General features: G+C 51.5%; 3 protein-coding genes across 7 annotated transcripts in view; 2 read left to right on the top strand and 1 right to left on the bottom strand.

Moving 5' to 3' along the window:
* The window catches only part of FBXO39 (F-box protein 39), an 87,927-nt gene that overhangs the window by 12,511 nt on the left and 51,683 nt on the right, over positions 1–23,733 (top strand). The window contains exon 2 of one of the 2 annotated variants that reach the window (XM_013981237.2): positions 738–825. The gene's annotated coding sequence lies outside the window, so the exon portion shown is untranslated. Of the gene's footprint in view, positions 1–737; positions 826–23,733 lie in introns of those variants that run through there. The other variant, XM_021067713.1, reaches the window with a different exon arrangement.
* The window catches only part of C12H17orf100 (chromosome 12 C17orf100 homolog), an 83,986-nt gene that overhangs the window by 17,438 nt on the left and 42,815 nt on the right, over positions 1–23,733 (top strand). Inside the window, exons 3-4 of one of the 2 annotated variants that reach the window (XM_013981241.2) lie at positions 738–825; positions 11,978–13,280. The gene's annotated coding sequence lies outside the window, so the exon portion shown is untranslated. Of the gene's footprint in view, positions 1–737; positions 826–11,977; positions 13,281–23,733 lie in introns of those variants that run through there. The other variant, XM_021067715.1, reaches the window with a different exon arrangement.
* Positions 346–23,733, bottom strand: part of SLC13A5 (solute carrier family 13 member 5) — a 31,086-nt gene continuing 7,698 nt past the window's right edge. For 2 of the 3 annotated variants that reach the window (XM_013981236.2, XM_021067712.1), the window contains exons 5-13: positions 22,300–22,487; positions 21,113–21,281; positions 19,479–19,601; positions 14,560–14,775; positions 13,627–13,727; positions 12,631–12,749; positions 10,530–10,691; positions 7,338–7,475; positions 346–6,202 (exon numbers count right to left, since the gene is read on the bottom strand). In XM_013981236.2, the coding sequence (XP_013836690.2) occupies positions 6,077–6,202; positions 7,338–7,475; positions 10,530–10,691; positions 12,631–12,749; positions 13,627–13,727; positions 14,560–14,775; positions 19,479–19,601; positions 21,113–21,281; positions 22,300–22,487 (1,342 nt within the window). In that variant the 3' untranslated portion in view covers positions 346–6,076. Of the gene's footprint in view, positions 6,203–7,337; positions 7,476–9,557; positions 9,796–10,529; positions 10,692–12,630; positions 12,750–13,626; positions 13,728–14,559; positions 14,776–19,478; positions 19,602–21,112; positions 21,282–22,299; positions 22,488–23,733 lie in introns of those variants that run through there. The other variant, XR_002337330.1, reaches the window with a different exon arrangement.

The following is a 23,733-nucleotide window of genomic DNA, read 5'->3' as shown; positions in this document are numbered from 1 at the left end:
TCGAAAAGTAGGAAAAGGGGAGTTTACAATAAAAGATACACAAGTGGATTATAAACATGTGAAAAAATGCTCAACCTTACTTGCAATTTAAAGAAACGAAAATAAAAATCATGAGATAGCATTTTGCAGCTGTCAGAGTAGCAAAGACTGAGAAGTTTGATTATACACGGAGTTACTCGGGCCGTGTGAGAATGTGGTCTCATGCGCAGTCCAGCCTTTTTGGGAAACAGGCTGGCAATATCTGTCCCATATTTCATCCAATATGCCACTCTAGGAGAGTATTCTGCTCACATAGGTTTATAAAGATAGAGGTACAGACATGTTTATCACAGTACACACAAAAGATTGGAAATGACCCAAATGCCCATCAACAGGGGCCTTGTTTATTATATGGTATACACTTACAATGGAACACTATGCAGCTTTTTAAAAAGACTGAGGCTTTCTCCTCGGCACACAACCAAGACAAATGAAAGCATAGGTCCACAAAAAGACTTGTGCAGAGAATTTTAAAACAGCTTTATTCAGATAGCCCTCACCTGGAGCAAACCAAATGTCCATCAAAGGAGAATAAACAAATCGTGACGTGTTCATACCCTGGAACACCACTTAGCAACAGTGACAAAAGTAATGAATAGATACACACAACGGGAGTGAATTTCTAAAGCATTTTGTTAGGCAAAATAAATCAGACACGAGTATGTACTGTATGATTCCACTGACATGAATTTCAACAGGCAAAACCAACCCCTGGTGACAGAAATCAGATAGTGGTTGCTTGAAGAAGGTACAGACTCCTGGAAGGGACAAGAGAAGCTTCTTAAGGTAAGGAGATGGAAGTGGGGTGTTGCTTACATGTTGTATACAGTTGTCTAAATCATTGAATTTTACACTTAAGGTCTGTGCATTTTGCTGAATTTAATCGTATCTCAATTTAAATTTTAACTATTGAATGAGGGGAAAAGGTCGAACTTAATATGTCCTGAAGTGGAATACTCTCCAACTAAATTAAGGAGGAGGAGTGGAAACAAGGGCAGGAAATGTATGTAGTTTACTCCCGGTTTGACAAAGAGGACATGATTCTAGCACCTAAACTTGCAGACGGTCTGCCCTCCGAATCTGTGAGTTCTGCATCTATGGATTCAACCAGTCACCATACAGGACCACGGATTAGGGAGGGTCAACTATGCGAGGCCATTTTACATAGGGAACTTGAGCATCCAAAAATTTTGGTACCCATGGGGGTCCTGAAACCAATTCCCAAAGGCCGAATGTATATGTAGCATTTCTGCAAGCACATGTAAGAAACTATTGGACAGTGGTTGCCCTTCTGGAGGGGCATGGAGGTCTCAAAGGCTGATCCTGGGAGTTCCTGTTGTGGCTCAGTGGTTAACGAACCCGACTAGTATCCATGAAGATGTGGGTTCGATCCATGGCACTGCTCACTGGGTTAAAGATGCAGCATTGCCGTGAACTATGGTGTAGGTCGCAGACGCAGCTTGCAGCTCGGATAACATGTTGCTGTGGCTGTGGTGTGGGACAGCAGCTACAGCTCTGATTCACCCCTTAGCCTGGGAACCTCCATATGCTGCAGGTATAGCCTTAAAAAAAAAAAAAAAAGACAAATGTCGAAATCTGATCCTGGAGGGACAGGTCTCCATACTTTTTTGTGCTATTGGAATTTCTTTCAACTTTTTAGATATAAAAATAGTTAAAATGTCTTGAGTAACAGAGCATTCTGAGATTGAATTGTCCTATTTCTCAACCCCTGGTGGCTGGACGCAGGGACATAAATGCTGCTCTAAGACTGCCAGGAGCAGCCAGTGTCTCTGAGGGTGGAAGTGGGCATTTGCACAAGCATATCCAGGAAGCAGCTGGAAGGCCTTCCTGGGGCAGGGAAGTGAGAACCTGAATCCTGGCTTAGAACACCAAGGGAGATAAACCAGATATCTATCTCATTGCAAGGATTTCAGCCAAAAATGATAAGCTTTCTGTTGAAGAATGAAAAAACCCATCCCATGGTGTGGAAGATTTATATTGATGGGCTATATATCTATAATATATATTAACGTGTAAAAAATTTCCTTAGAAAAGACAAAAAAAAAAAAAAAGGAGTTCCCATCGTGGCGCAGTGGTTAACGAATCCGACTAGGAACCATGAGGTTGCGGGTTCGGTCCCTGCCCTTGCTCAGTGGGTTAACGATCCGGCGTTGCCGTGAGCTGTGGTGTAGGTCGCAGACGCGGCTCAGATCCCGTGTTACTGTGGCTCTGGTGTAGGCCGGTGGCTACAGCTCCGATTCAACCCCTAGCCTGGGAACCTTCATATGCCGCGGGAGCGGCCCAAGAAATAGCAACAACAACAACAACAAAAAAAAGACAAAAAGACAAAAAAAAAAAAAAAATTTCCTTAGTAGGTTGGGAGACAAGCCTTTTAAGAGGATGTGGGACCAAGGGAGAGAGTACCGAGAAGTGGGAGTTCTGCGCTAAGAATAGGACTGCCATATGTAGTTTTTAGCCAGACAGTCCAGCATTTGGTCTTTATTTCCACAAACAAGAACATGCCATCAAGGATCCTACCTGAGAATGTCCATATTCATTTTGAGAATTGGACTCTGTGCTAGTGATCTGACTCCTTGGTTGGAGTCCTGAGCAGAAGTCTCACTACCCATTCTTTTGTGTGTGAGGGATGGTGGGGAGAAGACTTTACCTGTCCCAGGGAAGTGCCCTGCTCACTGGCTTTGCCAGAGGAGGAGGCCCAGGTCTGTCCCTAAGGAAGTTCTCAGGACAGAGGGTTGGGGAAGGATCCCAATTCTGGGATCAAAGGATAAGGAACCTGGAGTGCATAAGATCCTTGTGGAGTCATAAGTGCCTGGGAAAACAGTTCAGGGAGTGATCTTAGGCAGGATTATGTGTTCAGCTAACCTTGGGCCCAAATGTCTGATTCAGGCTAAGAGAGAAATCAGGGTCTTATGTCTTCAAAAGGTGCAAGAGACAAAATATCAATGGGAAAAAGGGCTGGGGGCTTTCAGCAAACGGCTAGGACCCAGATGGGGGCAGGGAGTGGGCCATGGAAGAGACTTTAAGCTGAGACACATGGGGATGGGGCAGGGGCTGCACCTGGCCCAGGCAGGTGACTCTGGAGAAAGGCCCTTACAGGTGCCCTAGCCCAGCCTCTTCCTGATGGAAACTGAGGCCCAGGGAGTAGACTGACTTGCTCTGTATCAGACGTCAGGACTGAGCATGGTCCATGACGCAGACTCCAGCCTCCCAATCCAGCGGTTCTCTGGGAGGAAGGCAGAGGTGAAGCCCTTGACCAGAGAAACTCATCCTCTCTTCCTTCCTAGAAACGTGTTTCTGCTGAACTGCATGGAAAAAGAGAGATGAGTCCTAATTTGTCTCATAATATTCCAGTTCCCCTTTGTCAATGATTGGCCTGAGGGTGGGCATGTGATTTAGTTCTGGTCACTAAGACACAAAGGGAAGCATGCAGAGGTTTCTGAGAAAGATTTTGCTTTCCTAATAAACAGGAGAGATGCATTAGGTGCCATCGTGCCCCCGTCCCTCACACCTTTCTTCCTTGCTGCCTTCAGTGCAGATGTGTATAGCATGAGGGTCAAGCATGACAGTAAAGGCTTGATGCCCTTAAGATGGCAGAGTGGACCATAGGTGGCCCAAGTGAGCTGCTGGACCAGTGCCAGCAACTGTCTTCCTCCAGACTTCTTGTTAAGTAAACATTAAATACCTTTATGGTTTAAGCCACTGTTAGCTAGGTTTTTCTCTCATTTGCAGCCAAATGTAATCCTGATTGGCACTGACCATAAATGTTAGTGCCGCTCCAGCCAACGTCCAGAGAAGTTTAGAAACAGCCTTTGGTCAGCCTCCTCAACCTGGGGTCTGCTCTCCTGAAACCCCACCCAGCTTTCTTTTCATCCCCCAATCAGATAGAATCCCCTCACCCTTACCCCCACCCCACCACATCCTCCCCCATCAGCTGGCCAGTTCTACTCATCCTTCACTGCCCACTTTGGATGACCTTCACTGACCTTGCCATTGCCAGCAGGCGTGGATCTAATTGACCACACTGACCAGTCATTTATTTACCAACCACACTTGTGGTGGCCTGCTGTGGATCCGCCATAGGGCCAGCACTGGACCCAGCGGGCAGTGCAAGTCCTTGGGAGTCCTCACTGATGAGGCAGTCAGCAGCAGCAGTGTAGGGGCTTGATATAGCAGTGGGTCAGTTCTGCCTTGGTGGGGGAGCAGGTAGCCATTTCCATACTGCTGTCTCCAAACAAAGGCTTTGCTTCTTTAGGCAAAGACCAGCCCTGTCTGTCCAAAGACTGACCTGAGCCCATCTCAGAGGAAGCTGCAGAAAGACACTCTTGTTGATGATCCCTGAGCAGGCAGGGCCTTGGGGTGGATATGCAGCTGGCCAGCCACTTTTCCCTACAGGCCCTATAAGGCCAAGGCCCTTAATGGCTAGGAAGCAGCAGTGGACACGGCAGTGGAAGATCTGGACTGGAACCTCAGCTGCCACTAACTGGATGTTTGACTTTGGACACAGTGTGGCCTCTCTGAGCCCCAGAATTAATGAAAGACAGAGGAGGTTAATAACGCCCGCCTATCTCACAGGCTGCTGCAGACAACGAATGAGATAACTAGCAGGTACACCAGAGGCAGGGAGGCCCAGCTCAGTGGAGGTGGGCAGTGAGTAAGTGTTCGCTCATCCCCCTGCCCCCGCCCCCCACCCAGCAGAAAGCCCGAGCCGGAGCCCTGCACCTTCCGTGGGAGACCGATGGGGCGGTCAGGAATCATCCCACCCAGGGAACCAGGTGGTACATGTGTGGTCCTAGGGTTGAGGTTGGGGGTTCCTTGGGTTCCCATGCTTTCTTCTGCTCTGAAAAATACCCTCAGTGGAGCAGCGCAAGAAGGAAAGAAAGTTGGGTTGGCGGCGGGTAGCAGAGTAGGAGTCCCTCGTTTGTCTCTCACAGGAGTTCTAAAGGCTCTTAGGCTGCTCTGGAGTCTTTGCCCATCAATGTCAGGTAGACTGATTCATGAGCAAGGGCCATCTTCAGGGCCCACCCAGCACTAGATGCTCTCAGCAATGCTGTATTAGCAGAGGAAGGCTTTCCCCAGAGGAGCCCACACTCTGCATGGCGAACAAACTCTGAAGGAGCCCTGCTCTTGGCAGTTAACAAGCATCTTCTCTGGACCTGCAGCTGAGGGAGGAACTAGAGTCCCCACCCCAGAGGAGCCATCACTGCCCATACTTGGAATGTGACCCCAGCTGTTTGGGGGCAGGAAAAGCATCTCCCGGAAGAGCCAAACTGACCTCCTGGGAGAAAAGGGCGGATTCCAGCAAATGTCAGCCACACAACAAAGGGCCGTAGGAGCAGAAGGGGGTGCCCCCACGGAGCTGGGAAGGGGTCCAAATTGTCAGTTAAAATGGAGCAGGTTACCAGTGGGGTGCTGTGGGTGGTGTCATTTGAAAGTTATTGGCTCAAATTCCTCGTCCTTTGGTGGTGGCATCCTACTCCTGGGTCCCAGGAGGCTCTGATTCCCAACCTCACTCCAGCAGTGGGAAGCTGCCCAGGACTAGGTGTTCTCATCCTGGGCTGGATTGTCCCTTCCGAGTGACAGGCATGATCTGAGGCAGCCCGAGGTAAGCTGGGAGTCTGGAAGGTTGTTTTTCTCTCAGCTCCCAAGCTGGGATCTGATTCCCATTTAGATGATGAGTGGACACCAGAGCCCAGCCGTGGGGCTAGCTCAAGGCTGAGTGGGGGCAGGACCCTGCTCATCCCAGAGATGACGGCAGGCCCCCAGGAAAGATGAGCGCCAGCAGCCTTGTGGGAGGCTCCCTTTGCTTCCAAGCCTGCCTTCCAGGTGCCTGTCTCCAGCTGTGACACTGGGCATGGAGGAAGATGTGGCCCATTGGTTGGGTCTCTGTGTGCTGTGGACATCATGGGGTCACCTTGGGTCACGAACCCCAAAGCTCTGCTTGGAGGTATACTGGAAGGTCGGGAAGTCCTCAGAAGGGCAGGGGCCGTGGTCGTGGTTGTGCAGTTCTTTCAAAGTCTCAGTGTGAGGTCACATTAGCCCAGTCCGGGAAATTGCCCAAGTCAAACATGACCCGTCCCCAGGTGTTGACAGCCAGAAATACACAGGCAATTCCAATTATGTTCATCACTACTCCTGTTTTCATCTGGAGAAAAACAAGGTTAGAGTCAGCACCCTTGGATCTGCTGGGCTGTCAGAACAAAGGTGAATAAGACGCAGGAATGAGTGCTCTGAGAGGAGGAGACAAAGGCTATTTGCTGGGCCTCCTGTCCCCTGTCCTTGCTCTGTGCTCACCCCACTCCCAGGCAGAACAGTTCATGTCCAGTAAGAATCAGCCTGGACAGGTGGGCTCTCCAGGCTCCCTGGGGCCTTTGGAAAACTGGGCCTCAGGGAGGCGAGGAAGTTATTAGAGGAGCCCAGGTCTGACTCCAGGTCCAGCACTCACCCCAGTGCTTTCAGCCTCCCATAGGCACATGCTGGCTTTCCCAGAACCTCCTACAGCCTTTCCAGTGCCTGCTCTGAGTTCTTTGTATGCTCACTAACCATTGCTTTCAAACCCTGTGGTAGATTTTCCACCAGGGATTGGAATTAAGTTTACAGTCCCTGGTTTCTAAGACCCACCTCTGTGTGAGAACGCTCCATGGAGTCCCAAAGGTACCCAGCAGAGGCTCCGAGATAACTAACACCTGATTGGGCCAAGGGAGGGACCCTCTTTTCTGGCCTCCCCTGCTCTCACACAGTTGCCTCCCCCTCCCTGAGCTGCAGAGCTGCCTGCCTTCTCCCCACACAGAAGTCAAAGCAGAACTGAAGACTTCCTCCTTTGGCTGCATTTGTTCCCAAGGCAGCATCTGTTCCCAGGCAGTGGTGTCTCTGCCCCTCCCTGCTACCATGTCTGCAGACACCTCTACCCATCTCTTTGGCTATCATTAGCACTCCCCCCGCCCAGCCTTGCCCCTCCTGACTGCCCTCATGGGTTCTTGCTAGTTTGTGAGGTCCATCTTGGCCGTGTGGGACCCCCACCCTCACCCTTTCCAAGTGTTCAGCCACTCCCCTGGTGGGAGATCCTGTATCCCACCTCCCAGTTTGGGGAAACAAAACAGTCTGTGAAATACGAGATCATGTCAAAAAAGAAAAGCTGCATATAAATTCAAATAATGAGTTAGGTCTGGACGTTTGGTGGTATTCCCAAACTGTTTGAATCACAGGTCATTAACAAATGGGGCATCCCTCATGACAAAAGCAAGAGAGCTGATAGGATTGAATAAAAGCAGCTGAGTTACCATGTCGGAAACCTTGAGGTGTCCGTAGGAAAACACAATGGCATTAGGTGGGGTGGCCACGGGCAGCATGAAGGCAAAGGATGAGCTCAGGGTACAGGGGATCATGACGTACAGCGGGTTGAGGCCAATGGAACGTGACTGGGGAAAAACACAGCAGCACAGCAACGTCACAGATGCAGAAAACAAAAGCTCCCGGGGACCATCACTCTGAAAAGCATTTCCGTAAAGTGCTATGTGCATTCCCCCCTCTGTGCCTTTGTCCTGCGGGGTGTCCTTTACGCTTTGCCACATCTGGATGACAACTCTGCAGGACCCTGAAGGATAAACCCCTAGGAAACCTTTCTGAACCCCCTCAATTCATTCAACGTATCTTTCCTGGGCACCTACCATATGCCAAAGGCTGCTGGGCACTCCTGCAGCCCACATTTGCACATGTGTCTGTCTGTTCTGCCACAGAGAGAGCCTAGAGGGCAGGGACCAGGTCTCCCATCTGTGTGTGGGCCTCTGTACTGAATGTATGTTTCTGCATATTTTGGGGTAATTTTGCATATTGGAATTTAGTATCCATCTTTTTTAAAATTCAGCCACATCTAACAGTGCTTGGCTTAGAATGGACAGATGCTCATAAATATTTGTTGGAAGAATGAATGACACCATAATTTGTAATATCTGCCAATAACTATCAAAATTGTCACGCAGATCTACATGCACATAAGGGCAGGCACGTATGCAAAGATGTTCAACACAGCATGTAACAGCAAACAGACTCAATGGTCATCCATAGCAGAATGGTTAAATAAAATACAAATACGCAAAAAAGGGAATAGTTTGAAGCTATAAAGAAAAATTGAGGAGTTCCCGTCGTGGTGCAGTGGTTAACAAATCCGACTGGGAATCATGAGGTTGCGGGTTCGGTCCCTGCCCTTGCTCAGTGGGTTAATGATCCGGCGTTGCCGTGAGCTGTGGTGTAGGTCGCAGACACGGCTCGGATCCCGCGTTGCTGTGGCTCTGGTGTAGGGTGGCAGCTACAGCTCCGATTCGACCCCTAGCCTGGGAACCTCCATATGCCGCGGGAGCGGCCCAAGAAATAGCAACAACAAAAAAAGACAAAAAAAAAAAAGAAAGAAAAATTGAGTAGGTTTTATGTGCTAACACTGGAAAGATCTCCAAGATATATGATTAGATTTTAAAATGGAGGTGCAGAACAGGACCATAGAATGGTACTGTTTGTTTAAAAAGAGAGTGTATGTATCTGTGTAATACATCCAGAAAGATACCTAAGAAGTTAACAGGAGTTGTCTCTAGGGAAGAGGCTAAAGGGTAAAGGCCTGTATACTCTTTGGTATTATGAGACATTTTTAAGCCATGTATATATATATATCACATTTTCAGCTTTGAAAAATTATATGTGTTCCCATTTTATGAAATACCCTTCCAAACTGTTTTTTTAAATGGCTTCATAGTATTACGTTGTATGAATATATGATAATTTATTTCCTCAGCCCCCTACTATTATGGATGTATTTGTATAACAAATAGTTCTGTGATGTGCATCTTTATAATCTTTCCTAAGATATATTCCCAGACATAAAATTCTTTTTTTTTTTACAATTACAAATTTTTTTTATAATGATTTTTAACTTTTCCAATATAGCTGGTCAGACATAAAATTCTTGAAGTCAAGGGGTATGAGCAAGTTTCAGATTATGGTTCCTGTGGGTCTCTGAAAAGGCTGCTCATTACTCTCAGAGTAACTGAGTGGTATCTGTCTGCTTCTTGGTTCCCCCATGGTGTGCACCCCGAGCACGCCTCTGTGAGCCAGCTGAGGGGTCACCACCTTCCCCTTGCCCACAAGTGGATGCTGAGGCAGGAGTGTGAGGCCTGCAGGGAATCTAACTTGGGGCTACTGATTCTAGAAAAGTTTGTTTTCGAAGGCCCTGGCCACCACCTCAGGTGAAGACCTCCATTGATCTGACTTGGGGCTGGAGGTGAAAAAGCCAGGCCTCTGCTCGGGGAGGAAGCCCTCACTAGCGCATGACCAGCATCAGAAGACGCTCCTTGGCATCTTTTCATTCTGAGTACCCTGCTTTGGGGAGGGGGAGACGGGCTGCCTTGCTCTTTCTAACACTTTCATCTTCACTTGGAATGGAAGAAGAAAATCACTTGGCTTTGCTTTTTATACACATGAACACCCTGGCAGCTGAGTGAAAATTTACCAACCTCAGTCCAGTGTCGAGGCCTTTGGAAGTCTGTCTCCCATCTCCAGAATAACAGCTGCAGCCTCTCGCAAGCTTGTTTCGCATCTACAAAGGGTTGTCATAGCCCTCATCCTGCTCGACCCTCAGCCCAAGAGTAAGGGAAAAGAACTTGTGTGACATGTTTGAGGATCCCACAACTTGAACGCAGGTCTTGACTACAGACCCCGGGCTTTTTCTGTACCACCTTGAGGTCAGTACTGCTGTGTGATGAGTGACAGAAGGAAATGCAAGAAAAGATCACAGTAGATCTTCCTGTAAACTCTGCTTTCTTCTCAATCCCAACTCAAAAATCTGCTTGCCCACAGAGCAGAAGTCTTTAGCCTTCACTCAGCACCCCCATCCATCACCACCACAACTTCTCTGGGCTCAGCCCCCACCCATCCCTGAGCCTGCCAACCAAGGCTTCTGGGAGTCTTCAGTCACGCACCCTGCTTCCTTTGTGGAGTCAACTTTGTCTTCCCAGAACATTTTCTCCCCTCTCACCATTCCCAGGCCACAGTTCCTGATGGAGTCTAGCAAGTGGTATCCCTGTGCACTGCAGGCCTCCTGCTCACCCGTGCTGCGTTCTGAGACACCCTCTATCATCCCCCCATGGCATTGGCCCACTTCTCCTTGGTGCAAGCCCTGTCTCCCCAGCTTGAAAAGTAATCAGTTACATTTATAAATAAATTCAGAGCACCTTGTTCTTGCCTAGCACTTTGGTCAGCATGGAGGATACAAAAAAGCAGCAGCACAGCATTGAAGGCAGGCCCAGGGCCCATCAAGGGCACACAGTCCATGCCAGAGCAGGGCTCAGAGACCGGGGTTTCCAAACCCTGGCCAGGTTTGGGCCCCTGATGTCACTGTGTCTCTAGGAACCCAGGATATAGTCACAGGTTGGCAACTTCCTATGAAATGATGGCTAATGGTCATCTCTCCCAGCAGGGTTACTCACCATGGAGGCAAAGATGGGCAGGAACAGGGTAGTGGTGGCCACGTTGCTTGTGCACTCAGTGAGCACAGCGATGAGCGAGGACAAGATCAAGGTGATGGCTGCTGGGGCCACAGCATGCAAGGGCTCCATCTGCTTTCCCATCCATTCTGACAGCCCCGAGTCCTGGGAAACACAGAGAGCTGTCACCGCAGGACTCCTGGCTTACAGTTCCTCCAGGGCCCACAGGGACCTTCATCTTTCTCCAAGGAGCTCAGCCCGTCCTTCACTTCTGATTCTTTCTCTCTGCATACACACCATAGATGATCTCATCCATGCCCACAATACTGGTCTCCATTCTCACTCTGCTGTCACCTAAATCTGTGTTTCCAGCCCGGCTAGTCTGCTGTCTGGATTTCCACTCAGATGTCCCATTAACATGTCAGACTCACATGCCCCAACCTGAATTCATCCTCACTAGCAGCAGAATCTGCTCCCCCTGGGCTTCCCATCTTGGTGACTAGACTCACCTGCTCTCCAAGAGCTGGGGTCATCATGGGGTCTCTGTCCCCCTTATTCCTTATGCCCTGTCGGTCACCATGTCACCCAGAATATCTCATGTCCATCATCTCTTCTCAGTCTCCCACAGTTCTTAAAGCTCAAGGCAGTGATTTGAGCCAGAAGTTGGGAATTTATATTTGGGGCTTTGGGCTGAGAATAGATTGTCCAGGGAGAGAAAGAAAAGTAAACAGAGAAGAGACTAAGGGCAGAACCCTCAGGAACACTCATATTTAAGGAAGAAGAGAGGAGAAGGAGAAGTCAGCAAAGGAGGCAAAGCAGGAATAGAGTTAGAAGGAAACAGGAGAGTGAGGATTTGGGGACCGACGGAGGCGGGGGGTGGGGGTGGTTAAGAAGAAGAAAGAGTGGTCCATGGATCCCAGTGTTCTGAGCCTGTGTTAGGTGAAGGTCATAGAACATCTGCTGGGTCTCCTCTAACCCCTGCTCTGCCTAGACCTCCACTCCAAACACCAGAGAGCTTTTTCCCAAGTGCACATCTGACCACATTACTCTCTGGCCTCAACCCTTCAGTAGCTGCCCACTGCCTTCAGAATAAAGTCCACAATCCCTATCTTCACCTCAGCAAAGTGACTTCTTCAGGTCCCACCAGGCTTATCTCCGGCTATTCCTCAGCTAGATACAACATGATTTTTTCTTTGCTCTGCTTCACTTCTTTCTGAAATGCTCTTCCAGGTATGTCTCCCTCTCTAGAATTGTGAAGTCCTCAAGAACAGGGGCCATATGTCAGTCTCCTCTATATTCCTGTCCCTGACATAACATAGACGTAATGGAAGGTTTGATGAAGAGTGAATGAATGAATCTGAGATGAGTAGATGGAGGGATGACTAGACAGGAGACTAAATGGATGGATTTGTTAATCAAAAAAAAAAAATTATGTACCCTCTGTGTGTCAGGCTCTGTCCTAGGTGCTGAGGAAGCAGCAAAAGCAAGATAGACCAAGTCTGTCAGTTACATTCTATTTCTGGATGAAGGGATGGATGGAGGACAGCAGCACCAAGGGGGCTCCTCCCTCCCTCTGGCTTATTTCTTCCTTATCAGGGATGGGGAGAGGTAAGAAAGCTGCATTTGGGGGCGTTTTCCCCCCAAAGCTATTCCTCTCCTTCTATGGCACTATGTAGCTAGCTAGAGAAATGTTTTAAATGACAACCATATCAACAAAGAGTTCAGCAGGTAGAAGAAACAAAGGTAATGGTTGAAAATATTTACAAAGACCTGAAAGAAAGGTTTACCTGGAATAAGTCAAAGCAGAGGTCATTATTACCAAACCCCACAGCAGACCTCACAGCATTCCCCGCCTCTCTTGCCTAACCAGGGTCCCTCACTCATTTCTGAAATCACTCGAAGAGCACTTTCTCTATGCCAGGCATTGTTCATGGTGCAGGGCTCCACGATAACAAGGCAGAGGCCCTGTCTTCAAGAAATGTAGGTACATGGAGGAGACAGACACAGAAACACAGAGGTGCAGCCCGGGGGGTGCTAGAAGGGAGGGGTGCAGCTCTCCTGGTGAAGGAATGGGCCCTGAGCAGCCCCCAGCTGGAGCAGTTACCTCGCATCCTTTAGCCAGAGCAAAGCCGCCCCCCAGGAGCAGCACGATGCCCCAGGGTACTTTCTCCTGGACCACCTTCCAATTCAGCAGCGGAGGGGGATAAAATGGAGTTTTCCTTTCTAAGAAGAGACAACAAAATACACACATACACAACCCAGAGTAGCATTAGCAAGCAAAAGAGACCTAATCAAGGGGAATAAATGCCTACAAGGACAATGAGTACCCTCTCATATCTATAAATTAGCTAAAATTTACAATAATCACTACATCCATTGCTGGTGAAGATACGGTATGGTAAAGCTATTATATACTCCTGGCAGCATTATAAATTGGTGTCTTTTTGAAAAGCAACTTGCCAATATATGTTAAAACCTTTAAGACATATACTCTTTTAGCCCCAGCACCATCACTCCTAGATTTATCCTAAAGATACACCCTCAAAGAAAAAGCTATATACATGAAAACATTAATTTATAATAATGAAAAATAGCCAGAGTGTTCCCTGACAGGGGAATGGCTACAGCCCCCCGGTACGATATAATGCTGTTCTTAGAGAAAATAAATGTGAAGATTGTGGCAATAGCAGGAAATATTTCTACCATAATCCTAAGCAAAAATATGAAAATAAAGGTCAACAAAGAGGATTGAAATTGTGTATGTGTTGATTATGGACACGTAATACATATAAACTAACAAAGACTGGAAGGAAGAGAGAAACCCCCAAAATATTGATGGCATTGTGGGAAATGTGAAACCTCTTTCTGTTCCTGTAGTAAAATAAATAAGATTTCAAATGTGTAAAAAGCAAGAGAGGAGATTCTATTCCAAACAATACAACGGAAGGCTTGGAAAGCACGCTGTGCCCAGATTTTGTAATGTAGCCAGTCCTTTACAACAGGGTGAGATTCTCCCTCCGGGGCCCGAGGAACCCCATGGAGACCCTTGGCTGCCAGGGCACCAACCCTGAAGAAGGCCGGGCCAGCACAGGAGCCTTACCTTCCTCAGTCTGGCTGCAGAAGTTGAACTTAGGCTTCTCAGAAGGCATGATGAAGAGCAAGCAGGCCACGAAGATGGCCACAGTGGCATCAGAGGTGTAACTGGGTAGGGAAGAGCACATAGGATTAGCCCAGCTGGCTGCAGTGACAGTTATTCAGCAAACCTACTTGGTGTCTGAGTGCTCCTAGGTGAGGACACTGGATGTTCTGAGGAAGGAAGCTGGATCCCCAAAGGTCAAGATCAGAAGGGGTGAGGTGGCCTGAATCCTGGCTGGAAACCAAGACACCCACATTCTTGCCCCGGCTCTGCCACCAACTTTGGGTGACCCTGAGAGGTTCACTTCCCCCTCTCAGCCCGTGTGCCTTCATAGGTGAACTTGATGACTTCTCAGCCAGAGTCTCTGGGGTTCTGGGTTCACCGTGATGACCACAAGGACTTTGGAGCTCCCCCGAGCAGACCTTTTAAATGGAATAAGCAGTAAAAGACAGCTATCTCCCTATCCACGCCTCCTGCCCTTTCTAGGATATGCATGTTCCTCAACCTTTCTTCCATTTCAAACACATAACACCTTAGCCAGGGGAGAAGCTCCACATTCCCCCTTTTGCCAAGTCTCTGTCTAGAGAAGATTCTGGACCCCAGGATGTGTCTTCAGAGGGACTTGTCCGAATCTGAAGAGAGACGAGAAAAGGAAGACAGAAGAACAGAGATTTGGAAACCAGAGCATTGGTTGGTCCCAGCCCAGTAAACTTCTTTCTGTCACACCCCTGGCTGCCCTGCCAGCCTGTTGGAGCAGAGACACCACAGGAGCACATCTGCGGGCTGGTCAGAAAGCCTGGTGAGACGAAAATGAGTCCTAAAACCAACAGAGCACTCCAGAACTGGATGGCAGAAAAGGAGGAGAGCCACAGAGGGCACTGCAGACTGGTCACTTACCTTGTCTTGCCCTCCACCCAGGTGATCGACTGCCAGCCAGGCATGAAGCCGGGGTCCCGGGAGAACCACAGGCCGACCAGCAGGAAGAAGCAGAGCAGGACGTTGACCTCAGCGAAGGAGAGAGGTCCCAGCTTCCTGTACTCCACCCATAGCACCTCTCGCGCAGCCTTTTCTTCACTCTTCCTCTCCAGCCCGCAGCCCCAGGACTCTTTAATACTGGAGAATGCAAAGAAAGAGGACGGTGGTCTGTATTGGTTGGCTCAGGGCTGGCTGAATGGAATCCTAAACATCGTAGCAGAACCTGGTGGAAAGCTGCATAGGTCTGCCTGTCCCCCAGGGGCAGGAGCAAGTCCCATCCTGCTCCCTGTTTGTCATCTGCCTACCTTACTTCACAGGAGGCAGTGGGGCAAAGTCTGTTTCATGTGTCCAGCTATGCCCCAAGGCTCTCCCAGAACTGGAGGGTGCCCCCAGAGGAGACCTGAGATGGCACAGGTGAGGTGGCCAATCTCCCAGGTCTCGGGGACAGTGGAGGTGGGAAGAGAGGATGTCCAGGAGGGTGGGAGGCTGAGCAAGTGGGGAGCAGGGGATGGACAGGAGCACAGGAGGCAGAAATAGGCAGAACTGTCACTGGCTCAGGGGTCCTGACAGGCACCCAGTTGCCTAGAGTCCAGCTGCTCCCGCCATCTGGGGGAGGCAGTGAAAAGTTCTGAAGCCAGCCTAATGTGGGGCCAAGGCTCACTCACATGCTCCCTGTCTTCCTCCTCCATTGGCCCGGAGTGCCTTTGAGGGTAATAGGATGCCAGCCCCCATCATCAGGTGGCTCAAGAGGATGAAAGGAACAAGGACAGGTCCCGGCAGACAGGGTCAGGCAGTAACAGGGTAGGGTGAGTGCTTGCGTTCTGAGGAGCCCAGGTGTAGGATTAGTCTCACCTACTCTGAGACTCTGGGGCTCAGAGGGTGTGGCTACGGCAGGAGGGAAGCCAGCCAGGTCCTGTCTTGGATGGGCTGACTAGGGACCAGTGCCCATTGGCCAGCAAGCCTGCCCTGCAGGACCTCCCCAGAGGAGTGCTAGTATGGGGGGCAGGGAGGGGGAGGGATTCTTGGAGGAATAGGGGGTACCTCAGCCATGGGGAGGGCCTGACCAGGGCCACTGGCACAGGATGCCAACCCCAAGAGTTCCTCTGAGGATTCCAGTCACACGTTCCAACCCTTGTCAGCCTGAAGGTAGTGGGTAAGGCCAAGGGGATTGTCCTAGAGAGCCTTTCCAGTCCCTCCAGGGGCCCATAGGAGTGCCGGGGTTGGTGGAATACATGCTGAGGCACCGAATCCCAAAGCCAGGGCTGGCCGTGAACCAGCTTGGAAAGGGTGAGGGTCATGCTGGGGATGGAGCGTGGCTGGATCAGGGTCACGGGGATGTCCAGATACAGCCTCCAGGGATGTTCAGGGGTTAGGAAAGAATTGGCAGTGGTGGGGACTCAGGTGTGCACAGCCTACCAGGATCTCCGTGCTGGATAAGGGGCAAGGCTATTTGTCCCAAGCGTCACGCCCTGGGGACACCCCCCAAGTCCAGCATGGGGATGCCTCTGTAGGCAGGGGAAGTGAAAGTTTGTGTTCTACCCACCACCAATCTGCTGCCCAGCCCATGTATGATGCTGGCAATGCATCCCAACACCACACCGGTGGCAGACTGGGGGCTGCACCGTTTATGTTGTAAGTGCAATTGTCCAGTGCTGGCCCCCACAGTGGTGCCACCAGGTCTTCAGGACTCTTACGCTAAGCGGTTTTACTCTCATCTTTGAATTAATCTCTCAGGTGACCGCCAGGCTGGCAAGAGGTGCAGGCAAATGGATCCAGCTTTCCTATGGGAGCCCCAGGGGTGAGTGGGTGCAAAGTGTGATTCCTCAGTAGAATGGCCTTCAGTGAGATGCTGAGAACTAGGTGAACATGTTGCTGGAGAGGTAAAGGGACCCTGAGTGCCTCGGCCCTGGCAGGGGTCCAGAAGAACCCTCATCCCTCTCTCAGGGCTTAGCCTTGTGAGCAAAGTTGGATCTAAGCCAGCAGTAATATCCCATGAGTCCTAGGTGGTCCTGGGAGGGTCCTTGGCTGGATGTGGCCTAGAAAGCTGCCCATAAACTCAGAAAGATAATCTGAATTAGGCTGGAAGGAGTAACCTTGGCATTGCTCTCCATGAGTAAGCAGATGAGGGATTCAAATGAGGGCGACAGTAGCAGCATCTCCAGCAGCTGAGACTGGTGCTGGGAGGCATGGAGGTGGGGATCACCAGGTCTCGGTACAGAGCAGGACACAGGGCAGGACGTGGCCTGGGCTGGAGGACATCCCTGCTATTCCCATCTTCAGGCTGAGTACAGAAAGCTGCCTACCCCACCCCAGCCACCACACTCCACATCTGTTTGGCAAAACGGCCCCTGAGCTAGAGTGGCCTGTGAGGAAGGTGTAGGACAGGCGGGAGCCCTGAACCCAGCCAGAGGCAGACTCCAGAAGTCTCCAGGCTCCCTGCCGGCCAAGAAGAGCTAATGGAGGCTGTGCCAGGCTGGGTGAACCATAGCTCTAGTTCTTGGTTGTGAGTTCCTGGGAGCCTGATGTCTACCTCTAGAGGCAGGTAGTGCCCTGTGGTCTTGGGGCCAGGCCAGCTCCCTTCTGCTTGCTCCGCCAGGCTGAGAGGAGTCCACAGCTGGTCCCCCTGACACCCAGTGGTGCCTTGGCCTTGAGGCAGTCAAAGGCAGCAACCTTCAGCCATCCCAAGAGGAGATCGTTATAGACTGGATTTCCCCCCCCCAGATACACATGTTGAAGGCCTACCCCCTAACGTGATGGTGTTAGGAGGAGGGCCTTTAGATGAGGTCTTGAGGGTGGGACCCCACGGTGGGTCGGTGCCTGTATAAGAGGAGGAAATCTCCAGAGCACTCCCACACCAGGCCCTCCATGCGAGGACACAGTGCCAAGGCAAGCACAGAGGGAGCTCTCACTAGGAAACTCTGACACTCTGACACTCTGATCTTGGGCTTCCAGCCTCCAGAACCCAGAAAAGTCAACGCCTGTGGTCTAGGACCCCCTCAGTTGGCTGCTAGGCTGACTGAGACAGGGATGGAGGGTAGTGGGCCAGGGCTCCAGACCCAAACTGCCTGGATTCAGATTCTCAGTCCCATGACTTCCAAGCTGTACAGCCTTCATTGGCCACCTAACCTCTCCCTGCCTTGGTTATCTTATCTGTAAATTGGGACCAATAAGGGTACCTACCTCTCGGGTTGATGGGAAGATTGATTAACATAGGTGGGGTGCTGAAGGTCATGTCTGACACTCAATAAATGTTGGCTGTTGTTATTACCACTGGCCCATGAGGAGACACCGGTGCCCTCCTGCAGCCTGTGACAGGTCTGGGGCAGGTGTGAGAAGCAGGGCCAAGAACTGCAATCAAAACTAAACTATGCAGCCAAGCACCAGTGAGAGCGTCTTCCCTTTCCCGTGGGGCCCGGACACGGGGCAGGGTTGGTGTGTGACAGATGTCTTCTGCAGTCGTGTGGCAGCACTATAGCTGCTTTGATTATGGAAAGAGACTTTTTAATAGCAGTTTTCAAAACAGTTCCTCCTTCAGAAGGAAACTTATCAAAATGTCCCCTTTGCCCAGTAACTCACAGGTGTTCCTGGGCACTTTTGCCTCTCAGCTCTGAGATCTCCTCTCTCTGGCCACATAGGCCTCTTGGTTTCACTGGGCTCAAGCTCCTTTTGAATTAAGGCACAGCGTACACAGCTCACAACTGAGTACTTTCTATTCCAGTGTAAGAGGGTCACCTTCGAGCTGTAGATAAATTTGTGCTTTTAAAAATGACAACATTTTGAGAGTTTCTGTCATGGCTCAGCAGTTAATTTATCTTACTAGCATCCATGAAGACATGGGTTTGATCCCTGGCCTTGCTCAGTGGGTTAAGAATCCGGTGTTGCCATGAGCTGTGGTGTAGGTCACAGACGTAGCTCAGATCATGTGTTGCTGTGGCTGTGGTGTAGGTCAGCAGCCACAGCTCCAATTTGACCCCTAGCCTGGGAACCTCCCTATGCCACAGGTGCAGCCCTAAAAAGCAAATATTAATAATAAATAAATCAATAAAAATGACAACATTTTGAGGTATTTGTCAATCCCTCGTCATGGTTTCTGTACAGTCTGTTTGCTGTCAAGGTTGACTCTTGGGAAATTTTCTTGTGTGCTGGGAAGAGGAGGGTAAACTTTGCAGAAGCTGCGTGCGGCTGGGAACATTAGTAAGCATTCAGTGAATCTGGGATTGGACTGATTGGGATATTATCAAGCAGTGCTGTGACCTGGCCTAATGGACATTTGCAGCCAAGTGGAAGTCTGTCCAGCAGTGTCACTGGCACCAAGAACAAGCTTCTCGTTAACTGCTTTGACTCACGTCAGTGGCACACCTGCTCTTTCTCCCCAGGCCAAGTGCTGGGCTGGGTGCAGGGGTCAGAGAGGACTTACTACCGGCCACAGAGGAGCTCAGGTTGGGAGGGGTGGCCCTGGAGCATGGCACCAAGGCACCAAGGGGCAAGGCATGGAGTGCCTGGGGAAGCCCAGAGCAGCAGGCAGGCACTCCGTCGGAATTGGAACGGGGGTTAGGGCAGGGGGAAGTGTGGCTGAGGAAGCAGTTTCTGAACTGACCTTGAAGACTCAGGAGGTTGGAGGGTAGGAAGACAGGGAATGGCATTTCAGGAAGAGGCAACAGCAGGTGCAAAGGCACAGTGAGCAGCAGGGGTGGCAGGAAGTGGAGGGCAGACTAGCAGGAGATGGGGCTGGGGAAGTAGTCAGGGCCAGACGGGAGGAACTCTAGGCTGGCCTGCTGAGCCTGAGAGGTTTTCTGCAGGGCACAGTTAGACGCTCTATTCTGTAAGAAGCTCAGACTTACTTGAATCTCATATAAATAAACCGTAGCCACAGCCAGGAGAGCAGCAGCATGATCAGCATGTTAGGGAAGGCAAATCCAAACCAAGAGGCGAAGTTCACGATGTCTTTGCTGTCAGGAAACAATCTAAAGGGAGAAACACGGGTCCACATCTCTCCCGGATGCTGAGCTGTGGAGAGTGGGCAGGCTGGACCCTGCGGGCGGAAGATGAGCAGCCGCAGGGCTGAGAGGTGGTCTGGAGCAGGGGCCTCATCCTCCTGAGGTCCAGCCACCCACATCCATCACTCGGCCTTACCCCAGTCAAGCAGGGGCCCCAGAACGTGGCCACACCCAAGATGAGCCTGAGGAATGACCAAGTGACCCTCCTATGGGTCCAGACCCCACTGAGAAGGTCATGAGACTCTCGCAAAAGTCATGGCCTGTCGATCCAGAGAAATACACCTTTGTACACACATCATTTGGCCAATAGCTCCAGGGCGTCCATGGGTACCTCAGAGCCTCCCCAGTGGGCTTCTGCTAGGGAAGGGCCCCCTTAGGAAGCCAAATCTCCAAAGCTTCCCTAAGTGGGAACAGAACACGTTTCCTGGAGCAGGAGGAGGGTCCCTTCCGCCCCCACCCCCAGGCCCTGCTCCCTTTAGCTCAGTGGTGTCGGAGTAGCCACAGAGCTTTTCCCACTCAGCCCAGACAGGCTGCTTTGCCCAAAGGAACTTCGGGAAGAACCATAAGGTTATCACAGAGAACACTCGCAGGAGCAAAGAAGTCTTGCTCGGATCTCAGGTGTCTGCCCGGTCAGGCTGCAGGCCTGCCTTCCCACCTCCCAGCTGCCCTCCCAACCCTGGTCCAGGGTGCTTGTCTGCAGAGGAGGGGCACCTTTATACTTCTCTTCCTTCCCTCTCTGCCCACTGCAATTTGTGCTTACCTTCCTTCTCTAATGCATTCATGTCACCGCTGGAACTCTCCAGGCGTCTGCTATTCTTTGCCCCCTGTGAGCATCTCATAGGCAGGGCCCAGGTTCCTCACACTTCTGTGACCCCCGCCTCACCTGGCACAAGACCAGGCACAGAACTGGGTCCTCAAAGCCTGGGTTCCTCTGTGGCCAAGGCTGGAAGGTTCCAAACCACCCCATGGTCCACCTGGAGCCTCCCAAGGGCACACATCCCCTCAAGGGCAATTAGAGGGGCTATAGTGAATTAGCTGAGTGACCTAACCCCTCACCTTTCCCAGTGTCATAGGACCATAGCCGTTAACGACCAAGGTCATGAAGCAGCTTTGAGGGAAGCGTCTTTAGGGGCATCTGTTTTCTATAGGTTTTAATCAAGGACCCCTCTTCTTGGACTGTGTTGTCATTTCCCATGACTAGCCCTGCATTCAATCCACATTCCCTGTCTGTGCAAGAATCCTGAGCCCAGAGAAGAAAAGAGCAGAAAGCAACCAAGTCTGTAGACATCTGCTCCTGTGCCCTGTGGGGTCCTGAACATGGGCAGGGACCTGGGACACAGAGGCTGCTGGCAGCCCATCCTCCCACCCCTGTGGGGCCCCACCTCCAGGGCCCAGCTGAGGAGGCAAGTGGATAGGTCCCTCCAACCCTGTCACCGCCCCGCCAACATTGTCCCCAAAAGGCATGGCCAGTGACTCACTCTTGCATCTGGCCCAAGAGTACCACGTTGGGTCCTGTCCCGGTCAGGGTGGCAGTGCCTCCAATGCTGGCTGCGTAGCACACGCACAGGGTCATGGCCTTGCATACGTTCTTCCTCTCATGAACCTCCTGCTTCCTCATGGCAGGGCCTTCGAAATTTGCTTGGTTCCCTGCGGCAGGCACACTGCTGTGAGCTGAGCCAGTCCTGGGGGCCACCTGCCCAGCGCCAGCTCCTGACCCTGCTGCTGACCTGAGGATCTGGGCATGCCAACTCTGCCAGCTCCAGCCCTAGGTTTTCTCTCCTAAGACTCCAGCCCCAAACTGTAGTCTGGCCCCATCTGCCTCCCAGGCACTTCTCGCGGCAACCTCAGTCTCTTCAGTGCTCTGTGCATATCCGGCAACTTCACACTCCCTTCTTTCCTGCCTTCATGCTCCTGCTCAAGCCATTCCCTTCATCTGGTGGAGGGGGTGGGGGGCTCCAAACCCATCTCAGATGTCCTCTCCTAGCAAGGCCTCTCCCTTTCCCTCGGTGTCTGGCTTATGACATCCTGTGGCCTCCCCCAAGACAGATGCACTGTTCAAGGGGCCTCTTGACCCTGTCCCACCAGGCTCTGTGAGTCCACACTATGAGTGTGTCTGCTTCATCTCTGTATGCCCAGGACTGGCCCAGGGTCTAGCAGTTGCCATCAGCACAGGCCCCAAGTGGCCCCAAGCTGGGCCCTAGGGAGCAGGTGGTGGACCAGGCAGAGGAAAAGCAGGCACTGACTGACTTCCCTGAGCTCGGAGCCTGGAGGGAAAGCAAAGGAGGGACAACCAACCCCAGTGCCTGTGTGAGTGGAGCGTGGAGGGATTTGGCCTGTTTGAAGAGACCTTCTGAAGATGAGCAGAGGTAGAAAGGAGGAAGGGGCATCCAGAAGGTGCTCAAAAGAAGTGCAAATGAATAACCAAACCAACATGTATTGATTTCTGTGATGGTGGGAAGACAGAGGGTGGGAGCATGCTCTAAGCTCTACTAAAGCAGCTAACTCTTATGCACTAATCACATTCCCAAAACTTAGGAAAGCAGCATTTTCTAAGTATTTCTCTATAAGCCTTTTTAAAGGAGGGCTCCAGGAACCAGGGAGGTGGCCAAAGATTTTGGTGACAGGGAGGAAGGCAAACCCTGCAGCACCCTGGCCAGGGGCTCACCTGGCAGCTCGCCAGCCTTGCCCTTGTCTGCCAGCTCCAGGGCCCCAAGGCTGGCCTCGGTGGCTGTGCTCGTGGCCTCCATCTGCTGCAGCACGGCCTCCACAATGGGCACCATCATGGCCGTGGTGGCCGTGTTGCTGATCCACATGGAGAGAAAGGCCGTGACGCCCATAAAGCCCAGCATCAGCCTGCAGAGGAGGGGCAGGGAGGAAGCCAGAGAATCCCCTACCCCGACTCCCCCCGAAACACTTAGGGAGCCAGGGTTTAGGTCCCGCCCCGCAGGGGTGCCAGGGGCCAGGGCCAAGGCGCTGAGGCCAGTTCAAGGCTGGGTAGTCCAGGAGGGGCTGAGTTTCAGTGCCTTCCCCGCCTCCATCCCTTCCTTCTGCCTCTTGCCCACCAACACAACTGATGTCTCCTCTGCTGGCTACTGGGTCACCCCAGTCATTGTTCTAAGGAGCCTACCGTCTAGCAAAGGAAGCACCAGCATCCGGATGGTGCCGACCCAGTGTGGACCCTGACCTGACCTTGGGTGCCCTGGAGCAGCCCTATGTGTAGATAGCCTCAACCTCCCACTTCTGTCTGGAAGATTCCCACCCACCCTGACCCTGCTTCTCCTGAGTGGAGAAGGGCTGCATGCAGTCAGACTTCAGGAGTAGCAGGAGCCGGGGAGGGGCCTGGGGAAGTGGGACCTCCCTCATGGCTGACACCCTGCCACACCCCTCTCCATTCACACCGCTTGCTGCCCTCCCCTCTGCAGTGGACCAGATCACCAAAGAATACTCAGAAAACATGTTCTCTTTCCATGTAATGCCCCACCCTCCCCTTCTGTCCCACCTGTGCCTGGAAAACGCCTCATGGTCCCTCAAAGCCTGCCAGACAGCATCCCTTCCTTGTGGCCTCCCTCCCAGTTCACACAGTTGGGGCTGACCACACCCTCCTCTGTCTTCTCTGGGATGCGCATCACTGGCTGGATTTGGAGAAACTGTTCCCACGTCTGCTCTTAGACCCTGAGCAGGGAAGATCTGATTCTTCTCCGTGGGTCTCGGACACCGGGCACAAGACCAGGAGCAGAAGGCACTCGGGGAGGACTGGCTGAATGAGACCCACCTCTCTTGGTCCCCATGCCCCTCTGTGGTCAGGCTCATCCCTAGGGCTACTAACTCGCCTGAAGAAGAGTCTGGGGGCTGCACTGTACTGGGGTTTAGCTGGTGTCGGAGCAGTATGACCTCATGGACCCCTAAGTACAAAGACTGCAATCCAGGCTAGGTGCAGGATCAGAGTTAACGTGAATGAGGCTTTGACGTGACGCTCTAAGGCAACCAGGGGGCCTCAACATACAGGTCACCCCCAGGACAGACAGCACCCCAGCAGCTGGAAACCAGGCTTGAAGGAAGAGCCAGACGGCAGGAAGGAGCAGAGAAGCATGTGTGAAAT

This window comes from Sus scrofa, chromosome 12 (assembly GCF_000003025.6).
Source record: "Sus scrofa isolate TJ Tabasco breed Duroc chromosome 12, Sscrofa11.1, whole genome shotgun sequence".
Lineage (NCBI taxonomy): Eukaryota > Metazoa > Chordata > Mammalia > Artiodactyla > Suidae > Sus > Sus scrofa.
The sequence above is the reverse complement of the archived record's forward strand: the minus strand, read 5'-3'. Positions and strand labels throughout refer to the sequence as shown.